Genomic DNA, 16,810 nt, shown 5'->3' with positions numbered 1-16,810 from the left:
CCTCACCAGCAGTATTTCTTGCTCCAGTCAAAAACAAGTCAAAGTCATGGTGAATCTTGAGAAAAGCTCATTCAAGGTGATATGATGGATGGCCAGCTTAAATTACAGATTGAGAAATAATTTACCTGAGCATTTTTATGGGCATTCAAGTCTTTTGGGACTAAAACCAGAGTTGAGCCTGGTTGAGGTATAGGCTCGTATAAATTGTAAAGTATGGTGTAAACACACACACACATTCTCACACTGATACATACACACATACTCTCTCACACACATCAGACATGCACACACACACAGAGGCAATTTTTTGTTGTTGTTGGTAAACTTGGCATTTGGTTTAAAAGGACATCAGGACATCCTGGAAGGGGAAGAGAAGCAGAGGAGAAGCCAGCAAGAGAGGAAAGCAGGGGCAGGAGGAAATTGCTGTCCCCACGCATCTAAAGGCTCTGGCCTCCAGAGCACAGATGTGGGCAGGGGGAGTTTTTTAATGCGGCAGCCAACCAGGGCCTCCATCACCCTTGGCTGCCCTCTGGAGATCTGCAGGCTGCAGGTGGAGCAGCCAGGAACGGGCCTCGGGGTCAGGGACCTGCCACCTCCAGCACTGCTATTTCTGCCTCCTGAAGGATTGTCAACTCTACTGCCCGCAATGCCTTTGATCACTTTACTAGCTCTCCTACTGCACTAACATGCAGCAAAATAGCAGGGGGAAATATTCTTCTACATAGCTTAGTCATGGGGTGAGTTCCTTGCCAGGCAATGTGTTTCCCAGTTCCAGATTTTTGTCCCAAGTGATCAGCAGGAACACGGGCAAGACACTGGTCCTCTTGGGCTCCATTTCTTCATCTGTGTGTGTGTGTGTGGGGGGGCGGGTTAGGTGGGGAAACTCAGCTCTTTTCTGATTTTGTTTTTTTTAGAGAGAGCACATGTGCACGCAAGTGTTGGGGGGTGGGCAGGGTGGGCAGGGAGGGCAGAGGGAGAGGGAGAGAGAGAGAATTTTTTTTTTTAAGATTTTATTTATTTATTTGACAGAGAGAGACACAGCGAGAGAGGGAACACAAGCAGAGGGAGTGGGGGAGGGAGAAGCAGGCTTCCCGCCGAGCAGGGAGCCCGATGTGGGACTCGATCCCAGGACCCTGGGATCATGACTGGAGCCGAAGGCAGACGCTTAACGACTGAGCCACCCAGGCATCCCTAAAATAAAATCTTTTTTTTTTTTTAATTTATTTATTTGACAGAGAGACAGCGAGAGAGGGAACACAAGCAGGGGGAGTGGGAGAGGGAGAAGCAGGCCTCCCGCTGAGCAGGGAGTCCGATGTGGGGCTCGATCCCAGGACCCCGGGACCATGACCTGAGCCGAAGGCAGACGCTTAACGACTGAGCCACCCAGGCGCCCTGAGAGAGAGAATCTTAAGCAGGCTCCGTGCTCAGTGTGGAGCCCGACACGGGGGCTCCATCTCAGGACCCTTGCGATCACGACCTGGGCCAAAACCAAGAGTCGGACACTTAAGCGACTGAACCACCCAGGTGTCCTTCTTTTCTGATTTTAGAGACTTAGGAGTCTACTTCAGCCTAGCCTGTGAGGCAGGTGAAAAATATCTGGCTTCTGTTAGCAAAAAGATATGTGATTCATTCTTGGAGCACATCTGTCTTAAGAATTTCTTTTTTGAGAGGCAGATTATCTGCCGAGATTATAGAGGAGGGAAAAATGCCCACAAGTCCTGATACTCACTGAAATTAGAAATATTCCAAGAACACACTCCTGTGTTGAAAATCCCCATTTATAGATTACAACCATATTGTAGTTGAAATTTAAAAGTTCATAGATAAGACAGACAAACCAACATAATGGAAAAATACTGAGCTGTTGAAGGGCTATTTGTTTGAACCATAAAAACAAAACAAAACAAAGCAAAAAAACTGCCCAAGCCTTTTAAAGGCCCTAGGCCAACCCCTTAGAGAAAACAAACCTCTATCTTAGTGCTTAAAGGATAAATCCTGGTCCAGGCCCCCAAATGCAAAGTAAAGTGCAGGGAGGTGAGGAACAAACAGATTGGAAAGTATTTCCTTTGCTTCCAGAAACTCCCAGCTCCAAGGAAGTCCCCAGCTCTCAGGTCAGGAATTTCTTGCCTTCTCATACCTCACAATAGAGTCTATGGAACTTCTAGAACTCTCCCTGGGCCTCCTGTCCTGTTCACTAGGAAAAGTAAATTTTATCTAAGATGCATTCTGGGCAAATGCCCCTTAGCCCTCTTCCCCAATCACAAAGTAAGATGAATTTTAGGAGAGTGTAGGAGTGTTTGTCTTGAAGGTCATAGCTCTGCCGCAGCCTCTGGATAGGCCTTCACCTTAGGAGGATGAATTAATTTATATTTTCAAAAGGAATAAGAAAGCAGGACAGGAGGCAGAAGAAGACCAGTGCAAAGGTTCCTTTATGATGCTGTGGATCTCTTTGCCTGAAATCAAGGAGTTGCAAGTCATTTGCACCCTAAAGTGGTTTGGCCTTCTTTCCCAAGGACAGTTTCTTTTCTTTTTTTTTTTTTTTATTTATTTGACAGAGACACAGCGAGAGAGGGAACACAAGCAGGAGGAGTGGGAGAGGGAGAAGCAGGCTTCCCGCTGAGCAGGGAGCCCAATGTGGGACTCGATCCCAGGACCCTGGGATCATGACCTGAGCCAAAGGCAGACGCTTAACGACTGAGCCACCCAGGCGCCCCTCCCGAGGACAGTTTCATCCACTGGGCGCAGGTTGTATGGGACACAAGGGTTTATCAGTGCTCAGCCATTCTCCTGGCCAGCGAGTCACAGAAGGTGGGTCCCAGAGGCTATGGTGTTGCACCACAGTGGCAGCCCCAGGAGGGAACTGACTAATCGGAACCACACACTTGACGTCAGGAGCCCCCTCTACAGCCCACACATATCCAGGACAAAGCCAAAACACTAAGGGATTTTTTTGGGGGGGGGGTTTAATTAAAAAATTTTAAATAACTCACCTTCACCGCCAAGCCAATAGGACTCTTGTAGAAGGAAGTACCAAGGAAGTGGGGTTCCATAGTCCCCTAGAAATGACAGGGAAATAAGGGAAAAAGCCTTAGTAGTCCTACCACAGTTCTACCAAATCGAGAATTTATCTATCTGAACCTCAGAGTATAGCTATAGATATTCATAGTTCATAAGCATTACATAGCTATCCACGGGCTACCACAAAGACTACTCCTTCCAACATGTTTTATTTTAAAAAGTCACTTTTTTTTGGGTGGAACCAGCAATGCTAAGACTGATGATCTTGGTTGATAATAGTTTTCCAAGAAAACATCTTATTAAAGAATTTAATCATGCCCTTTCTCAACAATTACCAGATAATAATAATGACCATGATCGTCACTAACATTTGTTGGATGCTCTTTCCATGTCAGGCATTATTGTAAGCACTTTCCATGAGTTAAAATCTTAATCCTCAAAACAGCCCTAAGAGATAGGTAGTGGTATTCTTGTGGATAAGAAAACAGAGGCACATTGACTTTGAATCATCTGCCCAAGGTCACAGCTAATTAAACAGAGGTGTGGGAATTCCAATATGGGTAATCTGGTTCTAATACCCCTGATCTTAACCACCCCATTCTACTGGATTCCAAGGAAAAGACTCCCAAATTTCTTGTCTAGTTCTCTTAGAAGATTTTGCTCCCTATAAAATGTTAATTTTTGTGAGAGCACACTATCTTTGCTTATTTAATATTATCCCATGTTCCATGGCCACTAGACTGTCAGCCCTTAAAGGGCAGGTTTGGGTCTGTCTTTTCCACCCCCTTTATCCCCAAAACTAGTGCTGAGCCTAACATATAGGTGCTGCTCAGTAAATAGTTATTGGACAAATTAAAGCTTTAGCTTGGCTAGAATAAAGCTCTTGAATTATGGACAAATTGCATTTTCAATCCAACTAATTTTCACTTATTATATCTCCTTCTAGTGGCACAGTAAGATAGAAAAGCTGACTCATGGCAAGGTCAAATGTATTGCTCAAAGTCACCATTATGGGTTGAATTGTGTCCCCCCCCTCAAAAAAGATACGTTGAGGCCCATGGTAGGATACAAAATAATACCTGGTCTTGTCCCCAGTTCCCAGCACAGAGCTTGTAAAACCCCTGAAATTTCCTGAGTGATAGTAATGTCTTTTGTTGCTCACAAAGAGCTGAAGACCCTTTCTCAACCACACCTGAGTTTATGCTAATGAGGTGACTCAGGAGAGGGCCCCTAGATAGCTTCAGGATGGGGCTGGTCACCAGAAAAACCAGGCCTGGAAAAAGAGGATGGAAACTTTCATCCCTACTCTCCATCTTGAGGGAGGAGAAGGGGGCTGGAGATTGAGTTATAAAAATTCTGGAACGAGATTCAGGGAGTTTCCAGGTTGCTGAGCACATCAAGGTGCTGGGAGGGTAGTGTACTTGGAGAGGGTACAGAAGCTCCATGCACCACCCCTCCCACCCCTCCCCTTATGCATCTCTTCCATTTGGCTGCTCCTGAGCTGTATTCTTTATTATGAACTGTAATTGCAAGTAGACTACTTTCCTGAGTTCTGTGAGTCATTCAAGTGAATTACTAAAGCGGGGTGGGGGGGTGGGGGTGGGGGGGATTATTGAGAACTCCTGAATTTGTAGTCAGTTGGACAAACGTGTGGGTACCCCAGGCACTGCATTTGTGGCTGGCCTCTGAAGTGGGAACAGTCTTGTAGGACTGAATCTTTTTGTGGGGTCTGTGCTAATTCTGGGTAGTTACTGAACTGGGTAGAACTGAATTGATTATTGGACACCTGGTTGGTATTAAAGAAACAGCCGATGTTGGGGGGAAAAAATGACACATTTGGTATCAGAAAAAAAAGACACTACAGTCCTAACCCTTGGCCTTGTTTGGAAATAGTTATTGCTAATGTCCTTAGTTGAGATTAAGTCATACCAGACTAGACGGGAGCCTAATCCAATCTGACTGGTGTCCTTATAGGAAGATAGCCATGTGAGGACAGACAGACAGACAGACAGACACACACACACACACAGAGAAAACACTGTGCGAAGATAGAGATTGTTGAAAAACCACCAGAAGCTGGAAGAGGCAGGGAAGGCTCCTTCCCCTGCAGATTTCAGAGAGAGCATGGCCCTGCCAACACCTTGATTTTCTACTTCTGAGCCTCCAGAACTGTGAGACAAAAAAATTTGTTGTTTTAAGCTACCCAGTTTGTGGTGCTTTGTTATGGCAGCCCTAGGAAGCTAATATAATCACACGGCTCTGATCCAAACCCAGGCCTCCTGGCTCAGCCTAGTAATCTTTCTCCTATTCCAGAGTTGCTGCCTATGTATTGCTCCCAACAAAGGCTATCACAAGACTATGTGAGTTCGTCCCTCCCCAGGGACTGGGCCCAGCCTCACTCTCCTCTGCCTGCTCCTGGCCACAGCACTGAAAGCCTGGCCATGGCTCTCACGGCACAAGGTGGCTGTTGGTTGACTTGGAGCCCACTCAATGAAGTGGGACTTCTCTAGCTACCAGGAAATACTAATTTGAATACAAAGCAAATATGGAGCTGTGCAAACACCCAATTTTGATTCAGGAGTTGCTTTTCCATGCTGCAGATTAATCAGGTATTTATTCAATGTCCACCAAAAGTCAGGCATTATTTATTGGCATTGAACCTATAACATTGAACAAAACAGACTGTGGGCCTGCTTTCATGGGCCCATATTCTACTAGGGGTAGAGAGTCAATAAAAAAACAAGTAAAGATACATCATGTCAGATAGTGATGTCACAAAAATAAAGTTGGATAAAAGGGACAGAAGCACTGAAGGAATGTAATTTATATAGGGATAGATATTTAGATATTTTCAATCTGGAAAGATCCCAGTGATGAGGTGACATCTCAACTTAGACCTGAACAAAAGTGAGGAAGTAAGCCTGCAGACATGGGGGGGGGGTGCAGAAACATGTCGCAGGCAGCGAGAACAGGTACAAAGGTTCTGAGGAGGAAATGTACTGAGTATACTGAAGAACAATCAGTAAGGAGGCGGATGTGGCTGGAGCAGAGAACATGAGGGAGAAGGGAAGGACATGAAATAAGGAAGATACTTAGTTGGATGCTGATTAATGAAGCATCTTATAGGCCAGGACTGGGACACTAGATTTTACTCTGAACAAGAGGAAAAGCCACTGGAGGGATGTGAACAGAAGGTAGATATCATCTGACCTAGGTTCTGAAAGGATGTCTGAGTGTGGAGAACAGACTGGCAGGCAATGATTATGGAAGGAGGCTTGGACTGGGAAGGTAGTGGGATCAGATTCTGGACCTATTTCTAAAGTAGAGCCACCAGCACTCACTGATGGATTTTTTATTTCAGTATAAGTTTCAAATGCTGGCTCTGAGGGCCCAAACTGAAAGAGCTTAGAAAGGATAAGATTTAAAGTAGATGAAAGATGGGGGAAGGCTGGGGATTTGAAGAACCCAATATCAGTACCTTTACCCTATGGGAGTTGACACTTACCTGGAAACACCTGGTCAAGGTACCAGGCAAGCAGGCCATACAGAGCAGCATCAAGGAGCATCATCTTCATGGACATCAGGAAACTGAATTCATCCCCTTCCATGGGACTTTTTCCGATATTGCTCCACTGTAGCCCTAGGCCTTGCTCCTCAAAGCGAGACAGGTACTCAGTGCCAAACCCAAATGCCACAGGAGCCAGCAGGCTCTGCAATGAGGCAAAGAGGGCACATAAGGTGAGCAGAGGTCTTTCACCCCGCCCAACAGCACCCAGCTGCCACAAGGTAGGGACGAGGGCCAAAATAGTGGCCCAGCTTGTGTCCAGGTATAAGGATAACCCAGCGAGGGGATAAGGCAGTCTTCCCACAGAAAGGGAATTCTGGAAATGCCTCAGGGACCTCATGTAATACTTACCAAGCCACCTCTCATCTGTTCAAAGGAGTATAGTTGTGTAATGGGGAAGACAAACACTACAAAGCACAACATACCAAAGGACCAAAGGTGCTCAGGTTTACCTTCCTACCTTTCCCCCCTTCTTCCTACCTCTTTCTTGAGATCACACAGTTCTCTATAGAACAAAGAAAATAACTGAGGTGCTTTGTTTGAATCCCATCAGAAGGGTCCACAAAGTCATCAGTGTCCTAGGACAGTCTAGGAGACCAGGAAAGGGATGGTCCCATGACCTCCTAAGGACTTATCACTGAGTCCAGAAAAGCCTCAGATTCCACTGATGTCACCTTTTCTCCTCTCCAGACTGAGGACAATCATTTCCTTAGGTTCTCTGTAGAGAGAACAAGTCAACTAAACAGGTGGTATGCAAAAGAAGGCTGAAGAAGAGGGTCCCTGGCCAAGTCCCCACAGGTGGTCACCGGCACGGCAGAAAGCATGTACAGAGCATACAGAAGCACATTCTCATTTCCTCTGCTCAGAGGCCTCTCTGCAGTTTGTACGACCTGGGGTGGGGTTCAAACTCTCTCTATAGAAGGATGAGATTCTCCAGCTCTATGTTCATAAAAACCATTTTAAAAATTCTCAGCTCAGCCCTGTTCCACACACTTCCAGAACTATAGCTTCTTGGTGGATCCACACACCCATGAAGCTAGCTGTGGCCTCAAAGTACTGATGTCTACCCAGGATATCAAGATAGCCCAGCTCTGCCCATAGGCTGAGTCATAAAGATTTTTTGCTACGAGCCCATTGTGATCATTTTAGAAAATTGGGTGCTATAAATAACAGCAATTAATTTCTTGTTTAACATGAGAAATAAAAGGCAGATGCCTTGGCAGCTCTGTAGCCAAATAAGTTTGGATTATTAGAACAACTTATATCTTAGATCTTCCTCAATAAGAAGTAGGTGGTAGTCCTTTCTTGACCCCACTGCATAGAGAACTATGGAGGGAAGTTCTGGAGGACAAGGAAAGCTGCACCCTAGAGAACCTGGAAGCCAGTTAAGCCTGGTTAATGAGAGGGTGGAAATGGCCCATTTGAAACCGATTAGAGAAAAAGATAGTGCTATTAGTTTGGGAATTGTGAACTAAGAAGTCTGTCTCTCAAGCAATCAAAAGTCAATTTCTAGAGTCCTGCCCTGGCAAGAGGGCTTGGCTCTTAACTGGCTCATTTCTGCACTCCTTTCTGCATGCAGTGGTAGAGTGTGATAAAGACTCTTGTAAACTACCGGATTTGAGTTTTTATGGAGAGAAACAAATGCTTTTAATGAATGGAAACATCTTTCTGGGCAGAACAGTTAGGGAGCACGCTCCCTCCCTTCTGAATCTTCTCACATGCTGCAAAAAGAAAAGTGAGTGAAATGGGCCAAGCTGTTCCTCTCTTATGGACACAGAAAGGACCCGTGAATCAAACTGGTTTTTGATTGCTTCCCAGGGCAGACTCATCAGGCAGGTTTGGTAAGGAGGGACTCTTGGGTAGCTCAGGATGAAGACTGTCCAACTTTTGTCCCTATGCCTTTACATCTTATGTCCTTTACACCCAAAAGGCAAAGTGGATCCCTGCAAAGGGCAGGCCAGTTTTCCAGGACTACTACAGATGCCTCCGCAAAAATGTCTCATGTATTAGGGGCAAGCCCAAGGTCCCTCACCACTTTCATCTTGAGGTCAGCAGTCATCTGGTCCTGCCAGGTGAAGCAGAGAATGTGTGGCAGGTAGAGGGTGAAGTAGATGACACCACTGCAGGCCGCGGCCAGGCTGGCCTTGGAAAAGAAGGTGCTGAGCAGGAAGCACTGCATGATGGTAGCCGTGGAGAAAGCCAACAGGAACAGGAAGAGGATGAACGGATTGCTGTAGTGCAGGATCCTTCCATGCTGAAACCAAAGAGGCCATCTGAGTCGGTGCTTTCCACCCATGTCCAGGGCACCATCCCTCCCAGGGGGCAACCTCAGTGCCATGATTCTGGGTCTTCAGAAGCCCTCTACTCCAGAGTGATCTCTCCCACCATCTCTCGTGGGTGAGACTCACTGCTGTTGAATTCCTTTAATCCACCAAGTGCCGTTCTCCCTGGGAGGGCAACACATTAGGCTGCCTATCAGTACGAGTAATCATTGTGCATTAAGTAAGCAAATCCTTGGCGGGAAGGGAGAAATAAGCCTAGAACAGGGGAGGAAGATCTTAGAGCATCAACAGCTCCAAGATACACTGAGTAGATGAGGGACAAAAAAGGGAGGTAGGAGACCCTCCAACAAGCTGTAACATTTTGCTTGGGGCCTGGCCTGATGACTCAATCATGTGTAGTTGTATTGGGATTTACCACTCCCACTGATGAAAATATCAGCAATTAATCCACATCACTTGGAAGTGGGTTAATCCTCCCCCTTCATCACTATCATACAAATACATAGAACCTGGGGAAATACTCAGTATCTTTGACATTAACTCATGAGTCAATCACTTTGGCTATGTAGAAAATAGGACCAAATTAGCAATTTTCAAGTGCTGCCCACTTCCCTATAGGATACATTGAAATGTTCAAATTTATTAGGCCTTCTTGGTTCTCCTTTACTACAGACCTCCTATGAGGAATTTTACCCTTTGCACAGAACTCCAAATACATATAGATCATCTGGTTCTTTTCTTGGGAACATAAAGGTACAAACAGATGCATCTCTTGAATGGGTTCCAATCAATTGTTAGTGGTGCCCTGAAGCACTGGGTTCTTAATAGAAAAGAGAGGCAATGAGCAATATCTGTCATGGGTGTGCAAGAGCTGAGAGGAACAAATGTGTCACCTGTCTGCCACTGTTACCATTTCTCCCTCATTCACATTCTTGTGCCTGCCAGGCACCGATGGAACAGATTGAAAAATAGAACAAAACAAATGGCAAAGGAGGGTGGAAAAAGGTTACACTTAACTAGAACCAAACTCTGAGGAACTCTAAATGAAAATCAAAATTAGGACTCAGAGCTCCTGACTTTGTGTGTCAAAGAGCTCTCCACATCGCCCTGGAAAGCTCACTCCTTTTCCTTAATCACACAGCCCAGTAAAAGCGAGTCCACGGCTGAACACATGGCTATGGCAGGAAGAACTTTAAGATGGTTGTTGGTATTCTCAGAAGAATAACATCAATTTCTTATCCCAGCTCAAAGCAAAGTCCCACAAGCTTCTAGGCCCATACAGTCTCTCAGTGACTTCGGGCAGAGATGAAAGAAAGTCACTGGGCTGACCCAATAGCCTCACAGGCCTTGGCTTCCTCTAATGACTACTTGTCTTTTCTGTTCCTAATAGTTTGAATAACTGGAACCTTCCCATTGTCCCAGCTTCCAGCTTCTTTCCTGCATAGTTAAGGTGGGAAGGAAGGACAAGGCAAAGATGGGAGCGTCATTCTAAGGAATCCTATTTTGTGTGCAAAGCTCTGTTTCCGTCATCACTGGAACAATGTTCTGGTTCCCACAAGGAGAAACCCCTTTGTGCAAGAAACTCTTGGTGAACGTTCTTTACCTCACGTCCTAAAAGCTTTGAAGTCTTCATGTTCATTCTTAGGAAGGCAGATCTCAGTGTCACTTAACAGACATTGCAGGATATCATACATGTTTATGCACATTGCATAAGTCAGACACTTAACGCATTTTGACTCCTTTAATTCGGAGGACACAAAACATCTTGGAAATGGAAAAAGGGGCAGACTGAAGGATGGGAAGGAATAAGGGACCACTAGAAGAAGACAAGGAGCACAGCTTCTCTCCCCATCTTTGTGGATCTCAAGGAGCAAATTCGAAGCCACAAATTTAAAGCTAGGTTGCTTGAGCAGAATGACCTCTATATCAGCATTGGTTTTGATAGGGCTCTAGCACAGGGCTTGACTAAGGCTGAAAACAAAACCCTTCAGAATTAGTACATTTTACTGAGAAGAGAAGGAGTAGGATTTGGTTTAACTGAATATCTGCTGGATGGACAGGATATGTGATGGAACATTCCTGGCACCAGTGTGGTCCAGCATGGGATGGGACACACCTAGCCAGAGTCTACTGTTCAGCACACATATTGCTTAGTGTAGAGGGGCACTAATGTGACAATTGTAGAAAAACAAAACAAGCTTGATAACACCGTAACAGGAGCTTGCAAAGCCTAAAGTCTGAAGTTTATACCAAATCCCATCAAATAAATATAAAAAACTACCCAAATTTATGAGCTTATTGTCTAACAAGTACAAAAGATCATCTACTGTGGAGGGACTAAAAATGGAGGGAAAGAACATATTATGAAATAATGGATTATTTTCAAGTCTAGCTTGTGAGGGAGCTGCAGGTTTGCAGATGATGGACCTTTGCATGCCGCCTGCAGCTATAAAAATTCCTACTGCTGAGAAAGGACGGACTGTAAGTTCTGTCCTTTAAAACACTTTGGAGACTTTTAAGACAGCAGAATGTCCTTTGGTCAAGCCATGAATGGTGTGACCATGATGGTAATTAATAAACCGTCTAGTTCTGCTCTCCTAATACAATGAAAAGGCTTTTCACATTCCAACCCCAGCTGCTGCTTGAGACAGTAATCCCAGGAAAACACTCTTTGTACTCATTTCTTCTATGTCTGGAAAGAGAGAACCCTTTGCACATACAATCATGCTGCACTGGGCTCTCCTAACAGCAGCTTCTCCAGGTAGTCCAAGGAATGGGGCTAGATAATCTATGTGGACTGTGGCTCCCTGGGCAGGAAGTGGGAGTGGGGAACATACCGGGGCTCCTGGGGTGGGGGTCCTCTGAGTATTTTCCACCTTGGCTGAAATGACTGGGCAGCTGCATGTGGCCACATTGGCTGAAATGGCTGAGTAGCTACATGTGAGGCTATCCTTGATGGCCAGATGACTAATGCAGGCACGTGTTCATTAAGAGGAGGAAAAGTAGGAGGTACAACATTATTCAAGATTTTCTGGGCCTTTTCTATCTGGCTTACCATGATGAATATGGTCAGAAGGAAGATGCTCATTGACATGATAGAGAAGCTGTCCAGGAACCAGCTACACCAAATCACTGCATTGGAGACACCCTGATTTTTCAAGGTCTCCTTCAGTCTCAACTCCTTCTCTAAGACGATGCTCTTTACAGTCATGGAGACAGAGTAGATCCAGGCCAGCACCATGAACATAGGGAAACAGCGGTTCAGGATGATCATAAAACTGAAGCAAGAGGAGAGAAACAGAATAGTAGAATGCCCTGTACCTGGTAGAGGTGGAGTAAATGTTGGTTGGTTGGATGTGTTGAGAACAAAGTCCAGATGGAGGGAAAGGCAGAAAATCCCACTGGGCATTCAATGGGCTTGAATCTTCTAATACATTGCACTCTGCCCTGAAGGATTACTTTTTCCTTAGAGCAAGATGGTAGCTTTTTGGTTAGCCCAGATGAATGCTCTACAAGTTATATGTGTAAAATAAAATTGTATTCTGTAGGTTACACCATATAGACCTTCTTGTAAGATCACGCAGGAAAGAACTGCAAACTTGATGATGTGGTTGTGACTGGAATAGATACATGCTAACTGACACTTAAGTCCAAGAAGGCGAACCACAAACAAAGGGAACTGGTGTTGGTGGTGAGAGCAATAATTGAGCTCCCCAGGGGTGTCAGCCTTCTTAGCACTATCTATCCCAGAGGATCAAACTGCAGTTATGCAGGAAGAGGCACAAAATAACTATTCAGTGTGGCACTTTCAGAAGGCAAATGACCCATCAATAAATCAATCAGTGATCCAATAGCGACTAACTCCACCAGCCATGTACCGGTAGAGTAATCCCATAGATATTCATTCTACCAAGCAGGATAGATTTGATATTCTGGAATTACTTTATTGTGAACTTTATGCATATTTTCCTTGTGCTTGATGTGCTAGTAAAGCCCTGGGGATTATTATGTAGTGAAAATTGTTGTTTGTCACAGGAAGGGCTGATTCCAGTGTGGGAGGGTTCTCAAGATGGCCCTAAGAAGAGAACCGGAAATTCATAAAGCCTGCACTTCTGTGACCTGCCACTAGAGGGCTCTTGCACTCTAAATGGCTAGACTCCCCACTGCCTCCTTATTGTGTACCCCACTACCCTGCCAGACACTCCCATTCTGATCCTAAATGTGGAACTGGGCATTTGCCCTTGGCTCCCCGTCCCATCTCCATTTATCGTCCAAACCCAAACTGACTGCAGAACAACCACCGCTATCTCTTTAGTCTTTTGTAGAGCTGAGGAAGGAGAACCGATTGGACTGGGGTGTGGAGAGAGGGTTTCCTGTGCCCATACTGGGCTTTATCTTAACTGTTTGTCAGGTAGCAATTTGACTTTTCCTTTCTTCAGGCTGTGAATGTTTCTCTCCTCCCTGAACCCCACTGACACAACACACACTACGGTGAACTTCCCATTTTTTTTTCTAAAAGTTGAACCCTAAGCCAGTTGTAGGTCTCTGCTCCTGTCCTGGTGATATTCCTGCCCCCATCCACCCTGGTAAATGGGCCCACCTAGTCTTCTCTTCCTCTCTGTCCCTCTCTCTATCACGCCCCAAATACACGTTCAGAAAATAATACGCTACCTGCTTAGCTTGCTATTGGCCAACAGATGTACAGGCCTGGGGGTGGGGGTGGGGTGGGCAGGAAGGGAGGGTTCCATCTCATCCAACACATTCCTCTACCTTCTCATTAAGCATGCACCATGCGAATGTTAATTAGGGAAGGAGCTGCATTATTCTGAGGCTCCTAGGAACCAGACCTACTTGCAATGCAGAGTCCTAATTTGCTGATTTGGCAATCATTGGGCAAACACTCTGACCAGAACTCTTCCACATACCAAACATACTACGTAGTGGAAACTTAAAAAGCCTTTGTCCCCTTTCCCAACCTCACTTCCCTTGCTTTTATTTTCACCTTCCCTTTTCCACCCACAACACCAACTACTTTCTCCCTGCCATTTCACTTGCCCATCAGGCCCTGCCTGGAGTCTGGGAGAAGCCAGCTCCTCATTCAGAGCTCCGTTCTCTTCAAGCTGGCCCCACTCCCTGGGTTTCTCTCCAAAGAGACTGAAGCCTAGGGAGTACTCCCATTCCACCCCAGCAACCTGATTAGTGTGTCTGGGAGAGAGATTGGAAGCCTCTGACTTACGAGTCATCCACGAAGCAGGGGTAAGGCATCTGCTGGAGATAGATTCCAACTGGAACCTCAACCTGGGCCTGACTCCTTGTGATCCCCTGTTCGATCATGTCCTGTAGATAGGCAAACCCTCCCCAGATATATCGGAAATCTTCCACAGGATCAGCTCTGGGACCAGAATCCCAGTACCTACAAAGAACCCAGAGGGAGGGACAATGGATGTGAATGGGAATGGACAGCTTACTGACACTTCACAAGCACAAGGGGACTCGAAACTCACTCTCTTAAAACCTCACCCCTAAAATGTTCCGAACTGATTCTATTTTCTAGTTCACAGTTTAAATCTCAGTTACAAATATTAGCTACAGTGACTTGTAATTGCTTTAATTCAAGGACTCTACATTGAACTTTATAAAATATCTCATCTCTTCTTAATTGTACTGATTTTTATGCCGAGTCCTGTCTCAATCCCTCACTCTGTACCAAATGTAATTTCCCAGTGACTTTGGAGACACCTCATTTGCAGAACCTCTACGTGAAGATAATTCAATACCTAGAGGTTTCCATCTCCAAATTGCCCAAAGGCCAGCCAGGGACAAGTGCTAAATTGAGGGAATGACAACAGGGTAACCAAGCTCTGTTGGTTCCACCAACTAACAGAGCCAACTGGTTAGGGAGCTTAGCTCTCTGATACCCAAGTGTTTCTGTGCCTTTCCAAGTAACCTTCCTGTCCCTACAAGGAGATGGGGACCTGAGCCCAGAGGAGCCCCTGCTCCTTGCCACATATATTCCTAGGGATGCGCAGGGCCAGACATCACCTGTCTTTGATCTTATTGGTTTTCTCCACCACATCGATGTCCATCCGGATCTTGTACTTCACGTGGGGTGGTAGGACACTGGTCCAGGGATACATGTCAGAGAACACGACACCAGCCCAGAACCTGTTTTCCTCCAGCAGAGACAGGGCTCGTTGTGTGAGCTGAATTTCATCATCAGAGCTTTCAAACTTATCCAGGATCAAGCACTGCAGATAATCACAAAGGTTGAGAGCATGTGAAGAACACTAACGGCAAAGACTCAGCTGCAAAAAAAGGGCAGGGGATAAGGGCTTCTGCCCCCGGGGGATGAGTCAAATGTAAGGAGATCTAGAAACTTTCTGTTTGCTTAACTGTGGAGTCTGGTGTCAATCTGTCACTGTGTCTAGATTTGGGGGTAAAGGGGGTTTACAAACACTGACTTGCTCTCATCCCTGCAGATTTGGTGAGGGCCGTCCAAGGCTGTCCAAATATGCAAGTATTCAAAATGACAAAAAGACTCCCAGCTCTCACTCCCCAGCATGGGGAGGCAAGGGAGTGGGGTCACACTGGATACAGGCTGCTTTGAAGATCAGAAAGCAAGCCGATAAAAGAGTTTTAAAGAGAGAGAGAGAAGCAGCTGTAGCAGTGAACCTTCCTGCCTCCCCGCAAACACACAATAATGGCCAGCTGAGGGAAGAACAAGGAGGAAGAAAGAAAATAACAGAGAGCCAAAACGATTTAGTCAGAGAAATCATTTCCAGTCACAGTTCTGACAGGTAATGTGGGTGGGAGAGGAATTTCCTAATAGATCTTCTTTCTCTCCACTGGAAGAGAAAAAAATCATTACGTACAGAAAAGTAAAACTAAGAATTTCTTTTAATTTGAATATTGGGGGTTGTCCAAGAAATCTATAGATTTGTTAAAGTATTAGACTATACTGGGATCTGGTTTTTCCTTAACCTCTTGTTCCTATAATATACTAGGGTTATTGTGTCAATGTTTCTTTCTTAGAATGTAACTCACAAGAGGTCAGATGGCCTTGTCTTGATTAATTTGTTCACCCAATACTTACTGAAGGCCTGTAATGTGCCAGAGCCTGCTGGGCTCCAGGGATACAAGGAGGGAAGATAAAATCTCTTCCGGAAAGAAACTCTAGACCTAATGAGGGAGAGGTGTGGAGTAAACCAACAATCATAATGCAAAATGATGGGGCTCTGTTGAAAGCAAGCCCAGAGTAGTCTGGGAGCCCATCAGTAGCTAAGTCTACCTGGAGGGGTGCAGGAGGGTTGCCTGAAGGAAGGAAGTCCTGAGTAGGACGAGGATGAGAAGGAATTAGCCAAGGGAAGAGACAAGGGGGAAGGTCAGCTCCTGCACAGAGAACAACACATGGGATGTCTGGAGACCTGTAAGAAGAGAGCCGTGGTTCCCATCCTTGGCTGTGTGTAGAACCACTGGGGAGCCTTAAAAAGACACCTACTCTCAGGGCCCACTCCTAACAATGAAATCAGACTCTCAAAAGGCAGGGCCAGGGCATTAGCATTGTGTTGAATGCTCCTTAGGTCTTTGCACTGTGCGGAGAAGTAGAAGTAACTAGAGGTGAGCGGTGAGAGGTGAGCACTAGGAAGGTGGTTGGGCACCACATCAGTTGCCCCTGCTGGACTTGCAGTGTGATCAACCAACAAGGGGCTTCCTAGGACACGAGGCTTTCCATGCTAAAACCAGGAGATTTCCAGGCAAATTCTAAAAGGGCCCTAAGAAACCAGTGGAGGGTTTTAAGCAAGGGTAGGACATGTGAGATCCAATTGTGTTTCCAATCACTGGTGGGGGCAAGAGGGGAAGCAGGAAGCTTGGTTAGAAGACTGTTGTAACACAGGCTTAAAGGAACACATTATCTCACACAGAACCTGTGAGTTACCTGGAATCC

General features: G+C 45.6%; 1 protein-coding gene across 1 annotated transcript in view; it reads right to left on the bottom strand.

Annotated features, from left to right (window-relative positions):
* Positions 1–16,810, bottom strand: part of ABCA4 (ATP binding cassette subfamily A member 4) — a 134,988-nt gene that overhangs the window by 65,378 nt on the left and 52,800 nt on the right. Inside the window, exons 13-18 of the mRNA XM_035017997.1 lie at positions 14,908–15,113; positions 14,102–14,278; positions 11,921–12,143; positions 8,616–8,837; positions 6,524–6,728; positions 2,991–3,056 (exon numbers count right to left, since the gene is read on the bottom strand). Coding sequence (XP_034873888.1) covers positions 2,991–3,056; positions 6,524–6,728; positions 8,616–8,837; positions 11,921–12,143; positions 14,102–14,278; positions 14,908–15,113 — 1,099 coding nt within the window. The remainder of the gene's footprint in view (positions 1–2,990; positions 3,057–6,523; positions 6,729–8,615; positions 8,838–11,920; positions 12,144–14,101; positions 14,279–14,907; positions 15,114–16,810) is intronic.

The sequence above is a fragment of the Mirounga leonina genome, unplaced genomic scaffold, assembly GCF_011800145.1.
Source record: "Mirounga leonina isolate KUSES-001 unplaced genomic scaffold, KU_Mleo_1.0 Mir_173, whole genome shotgun sequence".
NCBI lineage: Eukaryota > Metazoa > Chordata > Mammalia > Carnivora > Phocidae > Mirounga > Mirounga leonina.
Note: the sequence above shows the minus strand (reverse complement) of the source record. Positions and strands in the feature narration are given on the sequence as shown.